The sequence below is a fragment of the Agelaius tricolor genome, unplaced genomic scaffold, assembly GCF_023055355.1.
Source record: "Agelaius tricolor isolate 1412-34295 unplaced genomic scaffold, bAgeTri1.0.p SCAF_37, whole genome shotgun sequence".
Classification (NCBI taxonomy): domain Eukaryota; kingdom Metazoa; phylum Chordata; class Aves; order Passeriformes; family Icteridae; genus Agelaius; species Agelaius tricolor.
The window spans coordinates 4,692,111-4,713,311 of record NW_027269297.1 but is presented as its reverse complement, the minus strand read 5'-3'; the positions used below and the strand labels follow the sequence as shown (position 1 = coordinate 4,713,311).

The following is a 21,201-nucleotide window of genomic DNA, read 5'->3' as shown; positions in this document are numbered from 1 at the left end:
AGCAGGGCAGGCAGGGTGAGTTGCATGTGCCCCAGCTCACCAGGCTGTGCCCTGGGGGTCCCTCAGGGTCCCTCTGTCCTCCTCCATTGCAGCAAACCCAGCTTGGACTTGCCTTTTATGTCCTCTGGAAGTGGATACTGCTGGAAAATCTTTCCCCCATTATTTTCTCTGAGGGCTCATCAGCCGTAGGTGAAACTCTTGAATATCTGTTCTCCTGTTTGTCTTGCAGGTGTATATTCATGGCCCAGTTTGGCATTGCCTTTATCTTCAGCCAGTTAGTTCCTCCTCTTCCTCATTTGAATGAAGGACAAATCACTGCATTTAATCCTTGTCCCTCTGCTTCTCTGGGCTGTCACACCCCCTGTTTCTGTTTTCTCTTTGCTCTCCTCAGCCTTCACATTCCTATTCCAAGCTCTCTACAAGGTCTGTAAGAGGTGAGAGTGATATTTGCAGCACCCACTGCCCTGCAAGCTGACAGAGTGGGAGGTTACTGCAGGTTTTACCACAGTGAGGTGGAAGCTCCCATCAGAGGGGAAGATTGCCCTGCCAGGGCTCTCAGCAGCACCAGCTGGGCATGGCCTTGGGAGAGGCCAAGGCACCCTCATGGCCCAGCTGGGGCTGTGGCCACCCCTTCCCTGGGTTTGTCCCAGCCTTGTGCTGCTCCTGGGGTCCCTGCAGAGCCCGAGGAGAGGTGAGGGACTGGGGAGGACTCAGGATTTCCCGGGAGAGGAAGGGCTGGGGAGCAGAGATGTGCTGTCCCTGGGCCCACAGCCCAGCTGCTTCCTGCTGCTGCAGCTCCCTGATAAGAGCCCCTGGGCTGTGGCAGGGTCTGCAGGGCCCGAGCAGCTCCAGCTGCCTCAGCTGAGCCCCATGGGCAGTGCTGGGAGGGAAAGGCTGTGCTGGGGAGCTCTGTGGCCCTGGCCCTGCCCAGCAGCGTGGCCGGGTTGCAGAGGTGCTGCTGTGTGCCCTGGCAGTGTCACCCTGGCAGTGTCACCATGCTGTGACAGCAGGGGCTCCTCACACCTCCAGGCCCTCCCTCTCCCTGCTGTCTCCAGTCTGGGATCTTCCACCCCTGAGCAAGAGGCAGATTCATGCTCTGAGTCAAGATAATGATTTTATTTCTCATCTGTGCAGAGATGGGTGCTGGGTGGTGAATCAAAGCTGACACAGCCTCAGCATGCTAGGTGCCCATTTTTACACATTTGAAGCAACAGAAATGAGCACTTCCCTACAGCTAACCACAACTAGTGCAGCCATTGGTATTTGCAGTCTCTGCCTCATTTAAAGAGACTCTGCAAACTTCTTTTACTACTCATGCTCTGTGGGGAAGGGGCTTATGTGAGTAAAGGGTGATCCCAGCCTGTGGGCAGGGATTTCCCTATGCTAATGAGCACTGGAAGCACACAAAGTTATTCTTTGGCTTTGTAATTTGATTTATAGTGTCCTCCTGCTCTTTACTTCTCGGGTCATGGCTCTCAGGTACTGCAGGATTGGTTATTCTCAAGTCTTTCATAAGTTCTTTTGTTTGTCCTGTGCTGCAGTGAATTTTTAACCTTCTCGTGGTGCTTCATTCCAACAAATCCCCTCTCTGACGCTTAGGGAAATGTCCACAGTGCATTTTCCATAAGTCTCACCCTATTTTTGGAAAAACATAGTTGACTCTTACCTGAAAGAACAAAGTAAACACAAACTCTTTCATTTTGTGATATGATGGCGTGTCAGTACTGTGGGCTCGTGGTACTTCAACATTCCCATGGCAGTGTCCTTTGGGGTGGCTCCTGAAGCCCAGAGGCTGCCACCACGCCTGCATTCCCACCTTCACACAACATGCAGCCTTTGGATTCACCTGGGTCCAGTGGGAGGGGTGGCTGAGTGTCCCTGCTCTGGAGATCCCCTGCTGACTGCACAGGGCTGTTCTGAGCACAGGAGTCTCGTCCCCACTTAGGACAGAGAGGCACCAACCAGCTCTGGTTCCCTGGGGACATGTGGCACTGCCAGCGGCTGTGTGCACCCAGAGCTAAACAAAACCTCCAGCTCCAAGCCCAAACACAGGATGAGCAACTCTTCACTTTTCCTGTCCCTTTTTGTACTAAAGAAACAGCCCCAGAGGTTTTGTTGAGGGGTTGTTCCCCCTTGCCCATGCTGGCCCCATGTGCAGCTCTGCAGCTCTGCCAGGTGATGCTGCCCTGGCTGGGCTCTGGCTGTGAGCCACAGGATCACAGGGATCTGTGTGGAAGGACACAGTTTCAGCTGCCTTATCCCAGCTGAGGCAAACGGGGCAGTGCTGGGAAGGAAATGCTGGGAAGGAAATGCTGTGCAGAGGAGCCCTCGTTGCCCCTGACCCTCCCCAGCAAGGCCCCAGCAACACCTGGCTCTGTGCTACACCCAGCCCTCAGTTTTCTTCAGGCAGTCCCACCCAAGGGGTGTCTCTGCTAAATTCAGGGTCTCAGGGCTCCGTGGTGTCTGAGCAGGACCTGGAAGGGCCATGGGGGCCTGGGCTCAGGAGCAGCTGCTCTCATGTGGCTCCCCTCAGGTCCTTGGGCACATCAGCCCCAGCCCTGTTTGGCTTCAAGGCTGTGCTCTGCTGAGAGTGAAATGTGCTGTTTGCTCCTGACTGAGAAAGGGACTAAGTGTCTCCTTCTGGCTTCTGATAGACAAATCTGCTGTGGGGAAGCATGGCTAGAGTACACACACACACCCCTGTTTGATCTGCTTTTGACAGGTTTTTATTTGCCTGTGGCCTCTGCAGTGGCTCTGGCACCCACAGGGAGTTGCCAGGCTGGTGTGGGGACTGTGGGGCTCCAGCCCAGCCACTGCCAGGCTGGAGGGTGTTTGTGAAATGACATCACCTCCTCTGCCAACACCTTCCTGGTGCCTTCTGAAAGGAAAGCACCTTGACTCAGGGTTAAGAAAGGGAGTCTCATTTCCCAGAACTCAGTTTCTGCTCCATGAGGTCACCCCAGTCCCAGGACAGGAGGTGCAGGTGGTGGCTCCGAGCATGTCCCATGTCCCCAGGGAGCTGCTCCACTTGCTCTTGGCCCGTGTTCCTCTGCCAGGCCTTCCCTGGGTCTTGCTGTGACTTGTCCCAGCAGAGACCAGCTCCAGCCCTCCCTTCCACTGATTCCAGCAGGACTGGAGGAGTTTGGGCCATTTGAAGCTTCCCTGTCCTCAGGTGCTGCTCATGGCAAGTTGCAGGGAGGGAGGGAGGTCCCTTGGGCCGCCCGTTCCCAGATGTGTTTTGGGAGCTCCCTTGCCCCCCTGGAGGCCCAGGCCATGCTGGAGCCCGGTCCCTGTGCATGGAGCCCATCTGGGCTGTGCCAGGCTGTGCTCTGGGCATGGACACGGCAGCACTGGCTGCTCTCCTGCAGTGCACCCTCCCCAGCCTCAGATGGCTCTCCAGGGGCTGCTCCTGTCCCTGCAGGAGCTGGGACACACGGACAAGGGTGCCAGCAGGGGCTGGTACTGCCCCAGTGCCACAGGAATGCTGCTTTGGCACCTGAGCTGGGCTGTGCAGAGGCTCCTTGCCCAGCAGCCCAGGGTACAGAGGGGCTCAGGGCTGGGATCTGCAGCAGCAGCCTGGGAAGCTGCACCTCCCTCCCAGGGTACCCACACAGCCAGACCATCAGGGCACTCCCCTGCTGCTGGGCTTGGGAAAGGACCCACCAGCCACAGCAATGAAAACAAACCCAGAGGTGACATTTTCACCTTTACCAGGGTGCACTGCAGCATGGGGAAGAGTTCTGGCTGGGACCTGAGGGGTCTCCAGCCCAGGCCAGACACCTCATGCTCACACTGGGCAGGGAATGGGTGTCAGGGTCCCCTCAAGCTGTATCAGAGGGGGATCCAGCAGGATTTCTCCATGGGGGTGCTCCCAGAAAGAATTCTGTGTGGCCACAGGCTGGTGTGCCAGCAGTGCACACTGCTGAGTGCCAGGGCAAAGGCCACAACAAGGTTTGTTCCAGAACTTGGTAGCCCTGGGCACAGCAGGTGACCCCTTTGCACCCCACACGAGTCCTGGGAAGGGACATGGGGTGGTCCTGGCTGCCAGACCACCCCCCCACCCCAGCACCCCACCAGGGCAGCACAGCCCGTGCCACTGTTCAATGGTGTGTCACCCCTGTGTCCCCACACACCCAGGGAAGCTGCCTTACCTTGGAGGAGCAGAGCTGGGATGCGCTGACCACTGGTTTGTCCCCAAGGCAGCAGCAAAACTGGCAAAGCCCCTTGCAGGTGGGGATGTGGCCCTCAGGGAGATGTCCCCCTGTCTCACACAGCACCCCAGTGCCCCAGCAGGGCTGGGCAGCAGCAAAGGGCTCTGTGCTGTGCAGCGAGGCTGAGGGATGTGGTCATCTGTTTGATCTTCCTTGGGGCTGATGAGCCCCTTCCTGAGTTTATTAATTAGCTGTGGGAGTGTCCAAAGGCACCATCGGTCCCCAGGGCCACTCTGTGAGTGTCCCCTCCTGACTCAGAGGCTTTGCTGCCTGTCCTGCTCCTCTCCTGTCCCTCACCTGCTGCAGCTCCAGTTCCCCAGCACTGCAGCAGCCACTGACCCCACACAGCTCCCACCCCACAGCCCCCTCCCAGCCCCACCAGTGACCCTGGGCTGCTGCTAACCCCTGTCTGGGACAGCAGGGGACAGAACACCCCTGGCCTGTGCACTCAGGGTGACTTGGGGCATGTGGCACAACCACAGCAAGAGGGGGATGAGCTCACACTGCTGTGAGCCAGGGGTGACAGCAGCAGGCAGCTGCCACCCTCCAGGTGAGAGGAGCAGGCGCTGCCACCCCCAGGTGACATTTGTGTCCTTGGCTCAGGGGAGCCAGAGAGAGGCTCCAAGGGGAATAACCTGAGCACCTAGGGCAGGTGACAGCAAGCCCTGGGAGCATCCCAACATGAAACAGGAGCTGAAGAGCACCTGTGAGGCAGGTCCAGTGCCACCTCAGGGTGTGCAGGAATCAGACCCTCCTGAGCAGGAGGGATCATCCAGGGCAGCTCCTGGCCCTGCACAGACACCCCAACAGTGCCACCCTGGGCATCCCCGTGACACTGGCACTCCACACACTGGTTTGCACTCCCACAGGGAATACTGAATTCCTCCTGTTCTCTGGGGGTCTGGGGGCAGTGCTGCAGCCCGAGGTGGGGCTCAGTGAGACCCCCCTTCAGAACCAGCACCAGCCCTGCATGCTCCTGCCTCCCCACACCCCCAATTCCGTGTTTAGGAAATGGAGTGAAACACAAAGAAAATTCATATTCCTGTTCAAAAATACACACACCAGTGATCTCAACATGACCTCACAAAACCCTGTCAGAGCACTAAAGGTGTGAAGTGCTCAGGGAGGTGAGGGGACAGATGGAAATCCACGAGCCAGCTGCTGGGCAGGCCAGGGCAGGAGTCTGAGCTCTATCAGGAGATCTACAGCAACCACCCACCCTCCAGGCAGTAATTTGAGGTACAACAGCTTTCTAGGCAAAAAGAATTTATAAATAAACCAAATCCTTCAACGCATTTTTATTCTAAAATAAAATAACTGTCATGCCCAGCCGTGCTCACAGGACAGGACAAGGCAGGGGCTGAGGGGGCACGAATAGGGATGAGCAGCTTGTGGAGGAACGTGAAGCTCTGCAGCACGGCCGCGAGCGGGGCACGGCCCTGTCCTGGCTGTCACCGGCCCCTCCTCACCGGGACAGCGCCGGGAGCGGCCCCGGGCAGCCCCCCCGGGCCGGGGCTCAGTTCACGCGGCAGGCCCGGATCATGAGCAGCTGCAGCAGGATGAACACGGGCGACATGATGAGCCCGTACCAGAGCTCCCGCGTGTGCTCCACCAGCTTCTGGCACAGCAGCATCTCGAACACGAACTTGAGGCTGAGGATAGTGAGGATCCAGAAGAGCCGCAGCACCGCCAGGCGCTTCTCGCCGTCCTGGAACAGCCGCACGGACACGATGGTGGTGAAGTAGGTGCTGAGCCCGTCGGCGGCGAAGAACGGCACGAACACGATCCACCAGGAGAGCGCGGCGGCCGCGCCGTCCACCTTGAGCACGAGCAGCACGGAGAAAGCGAGCAGGGCCAGCCCGTGCAGGAAGATCTCGAAGGTGGCGAAGCCGAGCCACTGCACGAGCTCGCGCAGGGAGAACAGCATCGTCCGCGCTGCGGTAACGGCACCGGCACCGGTCCCCAAACCGGCAACGACACCGACACCGGCCCCTGACCCGGCACCGGCCCGGCCCGGCCTCGGCGCCGGCACAAGTCCTCAAGCCGGAGCCGACACCGGCCCTTAACCCAGCACCGGCCCGGCCCCGGCCGCGGCCCCGGCCCCCGCACCAGCCCTGGCCCAGCCAGGGACCAGGTCCAGCCCGGCCCCGACACCGGCCCCCGCCGCAACCCCTGAACCTGAACCGGCACCGGCACCAGGCCCGGCCCGGCCCGGCCCGGCGGCGCGGGGAGATGGCGTCACGGTGAGAGGCGACAAGCGGGTGACGTCATCATGCGGGGAGACGGTGAGCGGGGAGTCCCGGCCGCTCAGCCTCGATGATGACGTCCGCGGGAGCTGTCGCGAAGTGGTGACGTCAGAGGCGGGATGGGGCCCATCCATGGTGAGTCCTGCGGAGCGGCCGGGCCGGGCCCCGGGGCTGGGGCTGCTCGGCTGGAGAGGAGAAACCCCGGGAACCCCTGCCAGGGCCTGGAGAGGGACTGGGGACAAGGGATGGAGGGACAGGACCCAGGGAATGGCTCCCACTGCCAGAGGGCAGGGATGGATGGGATGTTGGGAATTACGAATTGTTCCCTGGCAGGGTGGGCAGGCCCTGGCACAGGGTGCCCAGAGCAGCTGGGGCTGCCCCTGGATCCCTGGCAGTGTCCAAGGCCAGGCTGGACGGGGCTGGGAGCAGCCTGGGACAGTGGGAGGTGTCCCTGCCATGGCAGGGGTGGCACTGGATGGGCTTTAAGGTCTCTTTTAACTCAAACCAGTCTGGGATTCTGCGATGCTATTTTTTATTATTATGATTTAATTTATTATTATTCTGTGGCACATGGTTATGGCGGCTGTTTGCAGATCAGACAGGTGCCAGGGCTAGATTCCCTCTGGGCTGGGCCCCTGTTCTGCCAGAGTCTGGCTGAGAGCTCCGTGTGGTTGCAGCTTTGTCTGTCACTGAGCCTCCAGGCTCTGCCCCAGCCCCCTCAGGTGAGGGAGGATTCCCAGGGCACACGGGAAAGTTACACCAGGATTGGGGAACAGCCCATCCCAGGGCTGTGCTCACCCTGTGCTGGTGAGGGCAGTTCAGTGGGGCAAGATCTGGGTTTTAGTCACTCCCCTGGCCTGGCAGTGGAGACAAGGAGCACAGTAGTGTCCCTGCTTATTCTATGGGCTGGGACATGGGATTCCTCCCTCAGTGCTGCACAGGGGTGGGAAGAGAGCCTGGCAGCCTTGACTCCCTCTGCTGAATGCCAGCTGCTCACCATCCCTGTGCTGGCTGGCTGCTGTGCCAGCCCCTGGGGGTCAGTGCTGCTCAGCCCAGCCCTGCCTCCCCTCCTGTCCTTTCCCTCCAGTGACTTCCCTGCTGTTGTCTCCTGCAGATGGCAGAACAGGGACTCCTGGTGCTCTTTGGCAGCCAGACTGGCACAGCTCAGGACACGGCAGAGAGGGTGGGCAGAGAGGCCCAGCGGAGGCACCTGCGCTGCCGGGTGCAGGCCCTGGACAGCTGTGACCTGGTGAGTGTGTGGGACATGGACAGCTGTGACCTGGTGAGTGTGTGGGACATGAGGCTGCTGGGGCACTGCTGCTGTGCCCTGGGCAGCTGTGACCTGGTGAGTGTGGGATACAGGGCTGCTGTGACCTGGTGAGGGTGTGGGACATGGGGCTACTGGAAGCAGCTGAGTTGGAAGCAACCCATCAGGATCATGGAGTCAGCTCCTAGCCCTGCCCAGAACACCCCAACAATCCCACCCTGTCCCTGAGAGCGTTGTCCAAACACTGTTGGACTCAGACAGGCTTGGTGCTGGTTGCTCCAAGCCCTGTGCAGCCTGGCCTTGGACACTTCCCAGGATCCAGGGGCATCCACAATTTCTCTGGGCAACCTGTGCCAGAACCTCATCACCCTCACAGGGAAGAATTTCTTCCTAATATCTGACCTAAACGTGCCCTCCTTCAGCTTATGGGCATTCCCCCTTGTCCTGTCCCTCCATGCCTTGTCCCCAGTCCCTCTCCAGCTCTTCTGGAGCCCCTTTAGGCACTGGCAGGGGCTCTGAGGTCTCCCTGGAGCCTTCTCTTCCCCAGGCTGAACACCGTGAGCTGTCCCATCCTGGCTCCAGAGCAGTTTGGAGGCTGCTGACCTGACTGTGCCGTGTTTGTACCCTCAGGCCAATCTCATCCATGAGCCCTTGGTGGTGTTTGTGTGTGCAACCACAGGCCAGGGAGACCCACCTGACAACATGAAGGTAGGACATGCTCCTGTCCTGTTGCTGTATGTTCCTGCTGCAGGGCTCTCTGCTGAAGCAGCTTGAGCAGGGCTTGTTCTTGCTGGGGGAGCTTTGCAGCAGCGCCAGGCACATGCCAGGGAACAGGAGCAGGGGCACTTGTGCAGAAAGCCATGCTCCCCCCTCTGCTGGGATGGGTGAGCAGGGATGCAGGCCCAGGCAGGCAGGAGGGTGCCTGGCAGCAGCAGGACTGGCTGGATGTGCCTGTTGTAGATGTTCTGGCGGTTCCTGTTCCGGAAGAGCCTCCCTGCCAGCTCCCTGTGCCAGCTGGACTACGCCGTGCTGGGCCTCGGGGACTCCTCCTACCCCAAGTAAGCAGCTCCTGGGCAGCTGTTCCTCATAGCTCTGACTGCAGTGGAGAGCAGAGTGGCTGGAGAGCCAAGGGGGTAAGGGGAGACAGAGTCTGATTCTGGAGCAGCAGCTCAAGCAAAATGTAACTCCCACCAGCCTTAAAAATCCTTCCCCTGCTGTGTCCCTCCTCACCCCCAGGAATTAGGCTTCTGCCCTTTTCTTTCCTCCCAAGCTCACCAAGGATGCTTTAGTGGGTCAGACATCATGTGTCAGTCTTTTATCACAGCTATGGGCCAAGGCAACAGGAGACATCAAACAGAGGTGGCAGCCAGCCATGCTGGTCCCAGATCTCTCCCAGAAGGTTGTTCCTGTGTGCCTCAAAGAGCTCTAGTGGGAGGCATGGGTGTGCCTGAGCTCTGTGGGGCAGTGGGGGGTTGGAAGGAAGGAAATGTTCTATGGCCCAGGGCACAAGCAGCCCTGAAGGGAACCTGGAACTCCCCTTGTCCCGTTTCAGGTTTGGGCACAGCCTGTGAGGGCCAGCAAGTGGCACCTAGCTGGTTCTGTGAACTGGCACAGGCTGGGCAGGACATGGGCCAGGTCACAGTGCTGGCTCTGCCTGTGTGCTGCTCTGGTGGCCCTGGCAGTGTGTGCTGGTGCTGTGGCAATGCCTGCTGTGCTGCTGGAGCAGCCCTGCCCTGTGTTGTTCTCTGCTCAGGTTTAATTTCATTGCAAAGAAGCTGCACAAACGGCTGCTCCAGCTCGGGGGCAACCCGCTGCTGCCCGTGGCCTTGGGAGATGACCAGCATGACCTGGGGTAAGAGCCCAGAGGAGGGGTGGTGGGGGGGCCCCGGGGTGCCCTGCAGCTCTGTCCTGGGGCTGATGGCAGGGCTGTGTGCTGCTCCCACCATGGGGCTGCTCCTGCAGCTCTCTGGGAACGTGCTGATCCCTGCTCATAACCCTCCTGTGCCAGGACCTGGGCTACCTGCTTCTCCAGGGTGTCCCATGACCCCAGAATGTGGCCATGACCCCTGGCTCAGCCCCAGCCCTGTTCAGAGCAGGGCATGGCTGTGCCACACAGCCCTGTACCTGCAGGCATTGCAGCAGCCTCAGCTGTGCTCACCTGGCATGGGGCAAAGGCTGTGGATGGTTCAGGGACACAGTGACCACAGTGACCCAGCACTGCTCAGGGGCTGGGGATCCTGTTCAGGGGTCAGTGGTTGGGCCCTGGAGAGCGATTGAGTGCGTAGAGTGGCTGAGATGTGTTTGTTCCCAGACCTGAAGCTGGAAGGGAATGGCCTGGGGTGACTGTGGGCATGGTTGTTGGGCATGTGCAGGGGTAGCAGGGCTTGGTCCTGAAGGGATGATGTTGCTGCAGCCTCAATTTCCCACTTGCAGGCCAGATGCAGTGATTGATCCCTGGCTTGTGGCCTTGTGGGAGAAGATCCTTGCCTTGTATCCTCTCCCTCCTGGCCTTGAGATCATCAGTCCCGACGTGCGGTGAGTGCAGAGGGTGAGCAGGGACTGCTGGGGCTGCCTGGGGTGAAAGGCTCTGCTTCCTTGGCTGTTCTCCAGAGTGGAGATGGAACAGGAACACTTGGAGCAGGAACACTCCCCACACAGCTTCTGGTGTCCCCAGTGTCCCTTGTTCTTTGGCCACAGGTGGCCTCTCTCTCTGGATGGGTGTCCCCTTTTCTGCTGGGGGCTGTGACAGCTGCCCCAGCTGGGTTCTGCCCATCTGTCTGTCCTGATGTGCCTCTGGCCCTGGCAGAGTGTGTGTGCCAGCCAGCCTTCCCCTGAATGCTCTGGAGCCTTGGGATCTCCTCCTGGTGGTCTCCATTGCATTCCCTTACACAGCCCAGCTCCAGGGGATAGGGATAATGGCTGGTGGATACAGTGGGACACTCCAGGCCTCTCCCTGCCTCTCATCTTGCAGCAGCAGAGGAGCTGTGGCATGGAGGTAACCCTGCTGCATTGCATTGCTGTTGTTCCCACAGCCTGCCCCCCAAATACACCCTGCACTACCTGCCTGAGGACTCCCCAGACCCCGAGGGTGCCCTGCTGCAGCCAGCAGCCCCCCGGGGGGCTCCCTGTGAGCTGCAGCCCTTCCCTGCCCGAGTGGTGTCCAACCAGAGGCTCACAGCACAGGCCCATTTCCAGGATGTCCGGCTCATCGAGTTTGACATCGCGGGCTCAGGGATCACGTGAGCATTTTCCTGACTCCCCCAAGCTCTGTTGTGTGGGACCAGGCGTCCTGGAGCCTGCCCTCCTCTTCTGCTGCCCTTCCTCACTGATATCTGAGGCTGCAGTCATGTGGTCATGGTCCCTGCTGTGAGTCCCCATCCATGGAATGGGGATCCTGCCCATGGGCCAGCTCCCTTTGCCTGTTGCTGGCAGTGGGAATTTGCCTCCCCTGGTGTGGGTGCTGGTCGGGGTGGCCATGCTGTGGCTCTGCCCCGTGGCTGTGCTTGGCAGCTCCCCCTGCATCCCCAGGTTCAGTGCGGGGGATGTGGTGATGATCCAGCCCCAGAACTGCCCTGAAGATGTGCAGCAGTTCTGCCAGCTGCTGCGCCTGGAGCCACACAGACGCTTTGTGCTGGAGCCCACAGAGCCTGGTAGGTCCTGCCTGCTGCTCCTTCCCCTTCCTGCTGAGACAGGGCATCCCCTGAGCTCTCGCCCAGCCTGGAGCTCTGCTCTTCCTTTGCTGTAGAGCTGGTTGGGAGTGCTGGATGGATACAGGACTTGTATTCTGTCTGTCCTTCCCTCCAGTGCTCTGTGTGTGCATCCTGAGCAGAGCCAGTGGGACTGGAGGAATCCAGCAGTGCCAGGTCCACCTGAGCCTTGTGCCTTGGCAGCCCCAGCACAGAGTGGGGAGGATCCTGCAGCCGCCCCAGGCCCACTCTGGGAATCCTGTGCTTCCTTGCATGGGGTGTGCAGGTCTCCCCATTCTCTGCCTGTGCCCCAGGGACCTCCTGAAGGGCTCCTGCAGCCATAAACCAGCACAAGCAACCAGAGGAACCCCTTGGAGGCCCCCCAGGGCTCTTGGTGCCTGTGTGGAACAGGGGGCATTTTTCTCCTGGCTCCTGAGCGCCCATTCCACCTCCAACTTCCCTGTGTCTGTCCATGCTGGAATTTCTGCCTGGCAGACAAACCCAAGAGAAATTCAGGCTGTTCCTCACACCCTTGGGAGAGACGTGGGAGACACAGACATGCCTGACACATGACACTGCTGGTTATTTCCTCTGCATTGTGTGCAGGCAGGGTGGGAGTCATGTGGATAAGACATTATCCCAAAGCACCTGCCAAAAGTGAGGGACAATTGAACACTGCAGACTTCCTCTGTTGCAAACTTGTGGGCTTGAAAAGCAAACTGGGGAGAGCAGGGACTGGAGGCCCACGGTGGGAGCAGGGACAGGGGAGTTGCTCCAGTAGCACGTGGGTGCTGCAGGCAGCAGGGGTGCCCTGCTCTGGTGGGCAGGGCTGGCCCTGAGCTGTCCCCACTGCCTTGCCTTGCAGGCACATCCCTCCCTCCCCTGCTGCCACAGCCCTGCACCATCCAGTACCTGGTGACACATTACCTGGACATCTCCTGTGTGCCACGGCGCTCCTTCTTTGAGCTCCTGGCCTCCTTCTCCACGAATGAGCTGGAGCGGGAGAAACTGCAGGAGTTCAGCTCGGCCCAGGGCCAGGAGGAGCTGTACAGCTACTGCAACCGGCCCCGCAGGACCACGCTGGAGGTGGGGCTGCCCCCTGGGGCTGTGCTGGGGCTGAGGCCACCCAGGTCACATCAGCCATGCTTTCTTGGCTGAGGAGTTTAATCTACTTCACCCACTTTCTGAAGTCTTCATGGATTTCCACCAGTGGTTAAGACCAGCTCTAGATCCTTGTGGGCTCTCGGGTGGGCTCTGTGCTGCTCTGGGGGGCACAGGGCAGTGGAACAGGGTGGTTGGTGCTCAGAGGTGCCTGTGTGGTGCCTTTGGCCGAGGGCAGCGTGGCACAGCTGTGTGGGACAGCCTCTGGCACCCTGAGGGCAGGCAGGCTGTCTTCTGGGGTCCCCAGGCCTTACCCTCTTGGCTTTGCAGGTCTTGTGGGATTTCCCTCACAGCACATGTGCCATCCCAGCTGATTATCTGCTCGACCTCATCCCTCGCATCAGACCCCGTGCCTTCTCCATCGCCTCCTCCCTGCTGGTAAGAGCTCAGCCCTTCTGGCCTCATTTCAGAGTCTGAACAGAGGGTCTGGCAGGGCTTGCACTGACTGTTGGTGCAGATGTCCCCTGGAGCCTCCACAGCCTGCCCAAATCCCTGCTCTGCACTGAGCCTGCAGCAGCCTGATGTGCTGGATGCAAGCTTGAGGGCTAGGCCAACCTTCAGATTAGGAGACTTGCTCTCCTGCAGCCCTGCAAGTGCCAGGACTGTCCCAGCCCACCTCAGAGGTCTGGTGTCGCTGTCCCTGGGAGCAGTGGGATGTGGTGCCACCGGAGTGTCCTGAGAGCTGGGCACGGGGAGTGCTGCTCCCTGCTCCTGCCAGGAGGTGGCAGAGGGACCGGCCTGGCTGCCTGTGGACTCAGCCCCTGCACAGCTGGATTTGTGCTCCACGGGAGCCTCTTGGGCTGGACAGTGACTCACTATAGGACACGAAAGAACACAAGCTTACACCGCTGTTCTCAAGGTGAAGAAAAAAGGGAAGTTTATTTTTTGACTCTAACATTTATAGTTTTCTAAAAGTGACAGCGGATTGGGGGGTGACAGTAACACCTCTCCAATGACACTGGTCAAACTAACAGTCTCTCAACTCTCTCCTCCATAAAAGAATGCAAAACAATGAGTTATTTACAGAAAGTGTGTGAGAAAATTCACTACAAGAATGTCAACATCAGAAAGCTTAAAAAATCTTAAAAAACCAAAGTGACAAGTGACCATCACTGTTGCCAGTTGTGCAGAGCATTCCTGTAGCAGTGGTTCCCCAGGAAAACCCCCTTGCCCGTTGGAAAGGTTTTGAGCAGGGGTGTACTCCATTGTAAGTGGCAGACTAGGACGGGTGTTGCAGGCAGCCTGGTGGGAGCTGGGCACAGGCTCTGTCCCTGGAGGAGGGGGTGTCCTGTCCATGAGGAGCTGTGCAGGGTGTGTGCTTATGGCTCTGTGTCACACAGGCCCATCCCGAGCGGATGCAGATCCTCGTGGCCGTGGTGCGGTACAAGACACGGCTCAGCAAACCCCGCCGTGGGCTCTGCTCCACCTGGCTGGCTTCTCTCAACCCAGAGCAGGGTAAGTGCTTGGCTCTGTGGGAATCCTGAGTGCTTCCCACAGCACCCAGTGCTCATCCCTTGGGCCTGTGATGGAGCTGTGTGGCTGCTGACCATGTGCAGGAGCTGCCTGGCTGGAGCACCAGCTCCATGGGGAACACACTGGCTTGGCAGGATGGTCCTTCTGTCCTTCCTCACTGCCCCCTCCTCATCAGAGCACACAGAGAGCTGTGCCTCTCCAGCTTACCCTGACTTCCCAGCTGCTCCTGGTGTCTGCTGGGCACTCTGACTGCTGGCCACAGTCCCATAGCCACAGCTCTGGGAAGACTGGTCCCTTCTTCCACAGAAAAAGCTGAATTGGAGGGGACCCATAAAGATCATCAAGTCCCACCCCTGGCCCTGCACAGACACCCCAACAATCCCACCCTGTGCATCCCTAAGAGCCTTGTCCAAATGCTCCTGGAGCTCTGGCAGCCTTGGGGCCTCCCTTACAACCAGCCAGGTTGGGATCTCTGCTTGCCTCCACCGCTGTGTTCCCTGGCACAGGCTGTGTGACGAGAGGACTGTCCTGCAGCCTGTGTGCTGGAGGGCTCTTGCCTTACTCTGAGCTTCACTCAGCTTCTTGCAGAGGCAGTGCTGAGACAGCTGAAGGACTTTTCACACACACTGTGTGCTCTCAGTGCCAGGGGGTGATGAGCCAGGTCTGCCTGTGTCTTTGGAGCACCCTGGAAGAGCTGGGTGCCCACTCACCCTCCGCAGGCAGGCACAGGGCACTGGTGGTGGAGTGATGCTTGTCAGTCTCTCTGTTCCACAGGTGATGTCCGGGTGCCTCTTTGGGTGAAGAAAGGAGGAATGAAGTTCCCAGCTGACCCTGCCACCCCTGTGATCATGATTGGCCCTGGCACAGGGGTGGCACCCTTCCGAGCAGCGATACAGGAGCGGGTGGCACTGGGACGTCGAGGTGAGGGATGGTCCTGGGAGGCACTCAGGATGCCCCTTGCACAGACAGATCTGTGTCAGCAGATGGAAGGATGGACTGGGGGCTTATGAGGGTTCCACTGGGTCAGGCTTTGCTGTGTTGAGCAGAAGCAGGCTGAGCTCTGGGGCAGGTGAGGCCCAAAGCCTGCTGTGTGCAGCCTGTGTGGTCATTCACAGGCTGTGCTGCAGGGCAGCTCCTTGGGTTGGATCAGGCTCTGCAGAGGGTCTTTCTTGGCTCTCTGAGGGTGAACACAGGTTACTGAGCTCAACTGCTGCTGCACCTTGTCCCAGCCTCATTCCCTTGGCTCAGGGAACAGGCAGCCCTGGAGGACATTTTCTGCCCTCCTCCTTTTTCAGCGGACAGGGGCCTCTGGTTGCCACAGGTCACTTGACTTCCTGCTCACTTCATGCTGGTGGCTCTGCAGGCCAGGGCTGTCAGGCAGGTGGCACCAGCAGTGCCCAGCACTGGGTGCTCCCAGCACAGCCCTGGTGCTCTGCTCCTGCAGGGAACTGCCTCTTCTTCGGCTGCCGACACCAATCCAAGGACTTCTACTGCCAGAGAGAGTGGGAAGAGCTGGTGACAAAGGGCTTCCTGACACTCTTCACAGCCTTCTCCAGGGACCAGGTTAGTGCCCAGAAGAGGAGGCCCCTCCTTCCCCCGCACGCCTCAGTGCTGGCTGAGATCCCCTCCTGCCCTGCAGAGGTGTGTCTGGCTAAGTTGGGCTGGAAAGGTTACTGGGACAAGGCTGGAGAACAGCAGAGCAGATAAGGCATTAACCAGCTTTGTTTCGCTGGATCACGTGAGTGATAAAAGGCTCCCAAGCCTCTTGGAGGGTCACCAGGCAATAACTTCTTGGTTAAGTACCCCTCCTCATGGTGTCCCTCTGAGCCCTGGCTGAAGCTGAGGAGCTTGGCCTCTGTGCCAGCTCTCTCTGAGTCCCAGATATACAGAGAAAAGCTCCCCATGGGTATGAGCACACTCACAACTCAGCCCCTCACTTTGCTTCCTGCTTTCCCAGGCAGTGTCTCTTGTGGGCAGCCCTGGTCTGCCCTTGGGGCTGCAGTGCTGCCAGAGAGGCTCCCTGAGCTAGGGATCTGTTTCACTGCCTTCCTTTGTCCCTTGATGGCACCAAAAGCTCAACCTGGCTTTGGAACAGAGATGTGATAAAAAGGGAATGGCAATCTCTCAGTAGCTCAGCTGCACCAGCCCAAGCCCTTTCTCCTGGCTGTGTGCATGTGTTGACATGAATTCATTGTCTTTTATCCACTCACTTGTAAGGCAGGAGCTGGATGCTTCTGTGAAGGCTTTCCAAGTCTGTGATGAACAGGAGCAGCACTGCAGAGGGGTGCTGAATGACCAGGGAAGGGGCACCTGCTGCTCTCTGAATCTGGAGAGCAGCCAGAGCCACCTTCTGCTCTTGTTGACTGTGGAGGGACAGGAATTCCACTGGAGTGTCCCCTCTCTCCTGCTCCACCAGCCAAAGCAGTTTGTCACCAGAGTCCCCTGCCCCCAAGGCAGAGTGGGAGCACAGTCACATCCCACAGCCAGGTGGGATGAGCCACACTGGGCTCATTGTGCCTTTGACTTCAGGAGATACCACAGCCTTTAACTCATCAAAAAGTTTGTTGTCAAAGACCCAGCTGAAGGCTGGGGTGCTCCATAACTGAGCAAAGTTTTGTTCTTCTCTCTGAAGTCCCTTTGCAGGTGCCCCCTGTCCCAGCACACCCACCCACAGTACAGACTGGTCCCAGCCAAACCTGGATGCCCTGAGACATTGTGACCCCAGTTTGTCACTGGGGGCTCTGGTTTTGAGCTTCTTAGATGATGCCCTTGGAGCTCAGCCTGGCTGGCAGGGCCTCTGGCAGCTCTGAGCTCATTGCTGCTGAAGCTGAGGCTGTGCTGGTGCTGCTGAGGGCACTGCCCAGTCAGGGCTGGCACAGCCAGGGGACCTGTGGGACCCACAGTGACCAGCTCCTGGGACAGCCTGGGCTTGAGCTGCTTAGGGCTGTTCCCACACACATCCCCAGCCTGCAGGACCTGAGCCCCAGTGAGGGGGGCATGGGGAGGAGGCTGTGCCCATGGCCCAGTGAGAGGGGCATGGGGAGGAGGCTGTGCCCATGGCCCAGTGAGGAGGGATTTGGGAGGAGGCTGTGCCCATGGCCCAGTGAGAGGGGCTTTGGGAGGAGGCTGTGCCCATGGCCCAGTGAGGAGGGATTTGGGAGGAGGCTGTGCCCATGGCCCAGTGAGGGGGAGCATGGGGAGGAGGCTGTGCCCATGGCCCAGTGAGGGGGGCTTTGGGAGGAGGCTGTGCCCATGGCCCAGTGAGGGGGGCTTTGGGAGGAGGCTGTGCCCATGGCCCAGTGAAGGGGGCTTTGGGAGGAGGCTGTGCCCATGGCCCAGCTCACCACTGCAGGATTGGGTTGTGGGGGACACCCAGCACAGGGCCTGGCCTTCATCACAGTGTCACCTTTGTCACGGAAGCCCTCTGGGCCAGCAGTGAGTTCAGGCACATTGGCAATGGTGTTCTCTTGGGCAGGAGCCAGGGCTGTAGGCTGTTGCTTGGATTCTTGAAGTCTCGTGGATTAACCCTTTGGGAAGTCTCCTTGACTGGCTGTTCTGTGGGCAGAGCCAGTCCCCATCCAGTCCCTAAGCACAGTAGAGGGGCAGGGACTGGGACTGAGGCTGTCCCTCTGCCCTTCCAAGCTGTTTCAGGTCTCCAGCAGTCAGGGGTGCAGGGAAGGGTTTCTGTCCTGTAGCAGAGTTGGCACACAAGGGCCACAGAACCTCCTCTGCCCATGCTGGGAGAAGAGGGCAGGAGGGAAGCCCTCACAGGGCCTCCCCAGGTCATGGCTCTGACCAGTGGACACCCAAAGGATCTGGGGGGCTGCTTGGGGCCTGGTGTTCCCCACTGAAGCTCCTGCTGCTGCACCCATCTCCCCCCAGCCCAACCCAGTGCAGACATTGGGTGTGGGGTTCCTCTTCCCCACATTGTTCATTGATCCAACTTTTTCTCCCTGTGGCTCCTGTGCTGCCCTGAGCTCCTGGAAACAGCCCCTGAGAACTGTCCTGAGAGCAGGAGCTGGGGCTGCTCCAGAGCTGGTGGGCTCAGTGCCTCGTTTCCCTGCAGGAGAAGAAGGTTTATGTCCAGCACCGCATCCGGGAGAATGGGAAGCTGGTGTGGGAGCTGTTGAGCAGTGAGAATGCTCATATCTACCTGGCTGGGTGAGTGAGAGCTCTCTGTGCAGGGCTTGAGGGAGCAGGGCTGCACATTTCTGCTTCACCCACCTGGAGGCATTTCCTCGGCTCAGCCCCGTGTTGCAGAGGGGCAGCTCATTCCTCCTCTCTATTCCTGCTCCAGGAGCCCTGGGCTGAGAGGGACGTTTGTCACCTACCCCATGCTCCCCTTAGGAGGGGCACAGCTGGAATTGGTAAAGCTTCTCCAGCCAATGCCACCTTGCCCAACCCTCCCCCTGCCCAGCCTCTGACCCACAGCACATCCACACACAGGAGAGGCCTGGCCCCTGCACAGCCCTTTCCTCCAGCAGTGCTTGATGAAACTGGAGAAAAGGCTTGTGTGGCACCTGTGGCCACTTGTGTGGACAGGATCCCCAGCGGTGCTGGGGCTCAGGAGCAGCTTTGGGAGCCTTGGCACATTCTCTGGCTCTTTGCACCCAGAGCTGCCTCCCGGGGCAGGGACCAGCCCTGTTGCACCACAGCCAGTCTCCTTGCACAGCTCAGCCCTTCTCCAGGTGCTTGTCTGGGGCTGGTTGCACATCTGGAGCTGCTGGCCAGAAGGTGGGTCTGGCCTTTGGGGTCAGAGTGTTGGCAGCTCTGCTCTGTGCTCCCAGAGCCCTTGACCTGCCTGCACTGCAGGGAGAGGCTGCTCCCCGTGCCCAGGGCGAGGCTTGGGAAACGCCATGGGCTGCTGGAGCTGGGCAGAGCCCGCCCATGGCGTTTGCCGTGCCCCCTGTGACCTGGGGAGGGCAGGCCTGGGCCTGGCTGTCCCACGAGCAGCGATTGCAGGAGGTTCTTTCCTGCCTGTCCTTCAGGAGAGCAGGAACTGCCCTGGCGCCTGGCAGGGCAGGACTGGCCTCGCTGCATTCCTGGGACAAGGAGATTGGTGTTTACTTCCCAGGAAGTGGAGGCCAGGCCACCCCACTGTGTCCTTTACTGCTGCAGCACGGGGCTTCCTGGAGCCTCACCCCAAACTGGGCATTCCTGCCCTTGGGTCTGGGCTTTGGAGCACTTGGGATTTGGGGATGTGCCTCCATCTACAGCCCACATACTGAGACTATTGAGCTGTTGGGTCATGGCTTTATTCTCTCCTTCCATTCTCTTTCCTATTTTTTTGGTACTGATGGAGATCTCCAAAGAGGATCAATTTCTTGGAAGAGCAGGGCCTGCACAGCTGTCCCCATGGTAGATTTTGTGTGGCCTTGAGGATGGTATTTTGGACATCAGGGTTGCTCTGAGACTCCTCTTGTTGGGAGCTTTGTCCCTTGTGTGGGGTGTCCCTGAGCCCCCATCAGGCAGGTGGGATCCAGAGCCTTGGGATCCCTGCACAAGTGACATTGTGCTGATTGCAGAGGACACTGTTCCTCCTTTCCTGAGCAGCCCAAGCCCTGTAGAAAGGCTTCCAGAATCACCATGCCCCCCCAGCTCACAGACTGAACTGTCAGTGAGCTGCCAGGCATGAAAGTGCAGGTGGGTGATCCTGTTTTCCCCCCAAATTCACAGTCTCAGCCAGACTGGGAGAAAGCTGGGGGAAGTTTCTCCTGAGCTGTGTGACCCTGAGCAGCAGCCCTGGGCCATGGGACACTCGTGTCTGCCTTCCCTTCCCTGGCCAGAGGGCTCTGGGGAGCCAGGGCTGCATCTGCTCTATGATTGTTCCTTGCTTGTCTCACTCAGGGGCAAAAAGGTTGAAAATGTCTCTTTTTTTGAAAAAAAATCAGCTATTTGACATGTTTTCCATCACAAAGCCCAGCTCCATTATCTTGTACTTGCATATCAGTGCCTGACTCAGAAACAATGCGACTCTTCCAAAAAAAGAAGACCTCCTTTCTGGGTATTTTGGGATGTTAATCAGCTTCAAACGCAAGTCAGAATTCTGCCTTGTTCTTGGGAAACAGCAAGGACGTTGCCAGATGCTCGTGCCAATTGGAGCAGGCTGGGAAATTTTTTATTAGATGGTTTTTTTTTTGTCGCACAGGCAGTTCATCAAATGAAATTCTCTCCAGGAAAAAAAAGTCAGAATTTCTGATTTCCCATAAGAAATAATTGTGCTTGAAAGCGCTGAGTTCTGTTTGGGTATTTTCTACACAGGGGCTTGATGTTTTCTCCAGCATTTCTCTGATTTTGAGGTTTGAACTGGCTTTGGTCCCAAATGTCACTATCAAACCAATCATTCTGGATTTCTTGAGAGCAGGCAGCAGCAGGACAGGAGCGGCTGCTCCTGCCCAGCTGAGGATCAGACATGTTTGACATTGAGTGGTTCCAGAGATGAAAGGACAGGTTCCTGCCCTCCTGCTGATAAATTCCAACCCGTGAATGTTGCCTGTGTCTCTCTAATGAGGATGCTGGCAGATGCAGCTGTGTGGGGTTGGTGTTTGGGCTCCTGACCTGTGATGCTCCTTCCCTGGGCTCTGGGGCCCATGGCCATGTTTTTGCCTTCACGTGCCTGTGCTGAGGAGCCCTGTGGATAACAGCCCTGCTCTCGAGGGACTGGTAGGAGCTGCCTCTCAGGGCTGTCATTTACCCTGTGCCAGGCAGCCTGTGGCAGGACAAGGCAGGTTCCCACTGCCCTGTGGTGTGCTTGGCCACAGGGACTGCTGATTCCTGATCCTGGAGCACTGGGGCTGCTGCTCTGCCCCCTGTGTTCCTGCTCACCCTCCACTGTGTCCTGCTCTCTCCCCAGGAATGCCAAGCAGATGCCAGCAGCAGTGGCTGAGGCCCTGCAGTCGGTGCTGCAGCAGGAGGGTGGCCTGTCCCCCTTGGAAGCAGAGGAGCATTTCACAGCCCTGGAACGGTCCCGGCGCTTCCAGTCTGAAACCTGGTCCTGAGCCTGGCTCCTGACTCCCCTCCCACTGCCTGAATAAAGGAGCCAGCAAAGGGATCTGCCTCTGGCATCTTTCTTGGGCTGGGATTACCCCAGCCAGGATAGGGGTGGATTTACCCAGCCAGCCCCTCCCTGACAGCAGCAGGGCCATGGCAGTGGGGGA

The 21,201-nt window shown here is 58.9% G+C and overlaps 2 protein-coding genes across 4 annotated transcripts; one reads left to right on the top strand and one right to left on the bottom strand.

The window, feature by feature from the left end:
* Window positions 1-5,494: 5,494 nt before the first annotated feature.
* On the bottom strand, window positions 5,495-6,421 carry TMEM203 (transmembrane protein 203). The gene has a single exon (XM_071453808.1). It carries the CDS (start codon window positions 6,136-6,138, stop codon window positions 5,728-5,730), a length of 411 nt encoding a protein of 136 aa, XP_071309909.1. The 5' UTR covers window positions 6,139-6,421; the 3' UTR covers window positions 5,495-5,727.
* Window positions 6,422-6,440: 19 nt separating this feature from the next.
* NDOR1 (NADPH dependent diflavin oxidoreductase 1) lies at window positions 6,441-21,095 on the top strand. 3 transcript variants are annotated; one of them, XM_071453803.1, is made up of 15 exons: window positions 6,442-6,592; window positions 7,572-7,739; window positions 8,355-8,432; window positions 8,685-8,782; window positions 9,478-9,576; window positions 10,158-10,259; window positions 10,757-10,963; window positions 11,253-11,374; window positions 12,276-12,496; window positions 12,842-12,949; window positions 13,912-14,026; window positions 14,819-14,965; window positions 15,489-15,607; window positions 18,111-18,205; window positions 20,898-21,095. In XM_071453803.1, exons 1-15 carry the CDS (start codon window positions 6,590-6,592, stop codon window positions 21,040-21,042), a joined length of 1,827 nt encoding a protein of 608 aa, XP_071309904.1. In that variant the 5' UTR covers window positions 6,442-6,589; the 3' UTR covers window positions 21,043-21,095. The 3 variants fall into 3 exon arrangements, with proteins under 3 accessions (XP_071309907.1, XP_071309904.1, XP_071309906.1); XM_071453805.1 differs by having other exon boundaries at window positions 6,443-6,592; window positions 7,572-7,706; XM_071453806.1 differs by lacking the exon at window positions 10,757-10,963 and having other exon boundaries at window positions 6,441-6,592.
* Window positions 21,096-21,201: the final 106 nt, after the last annotated feature.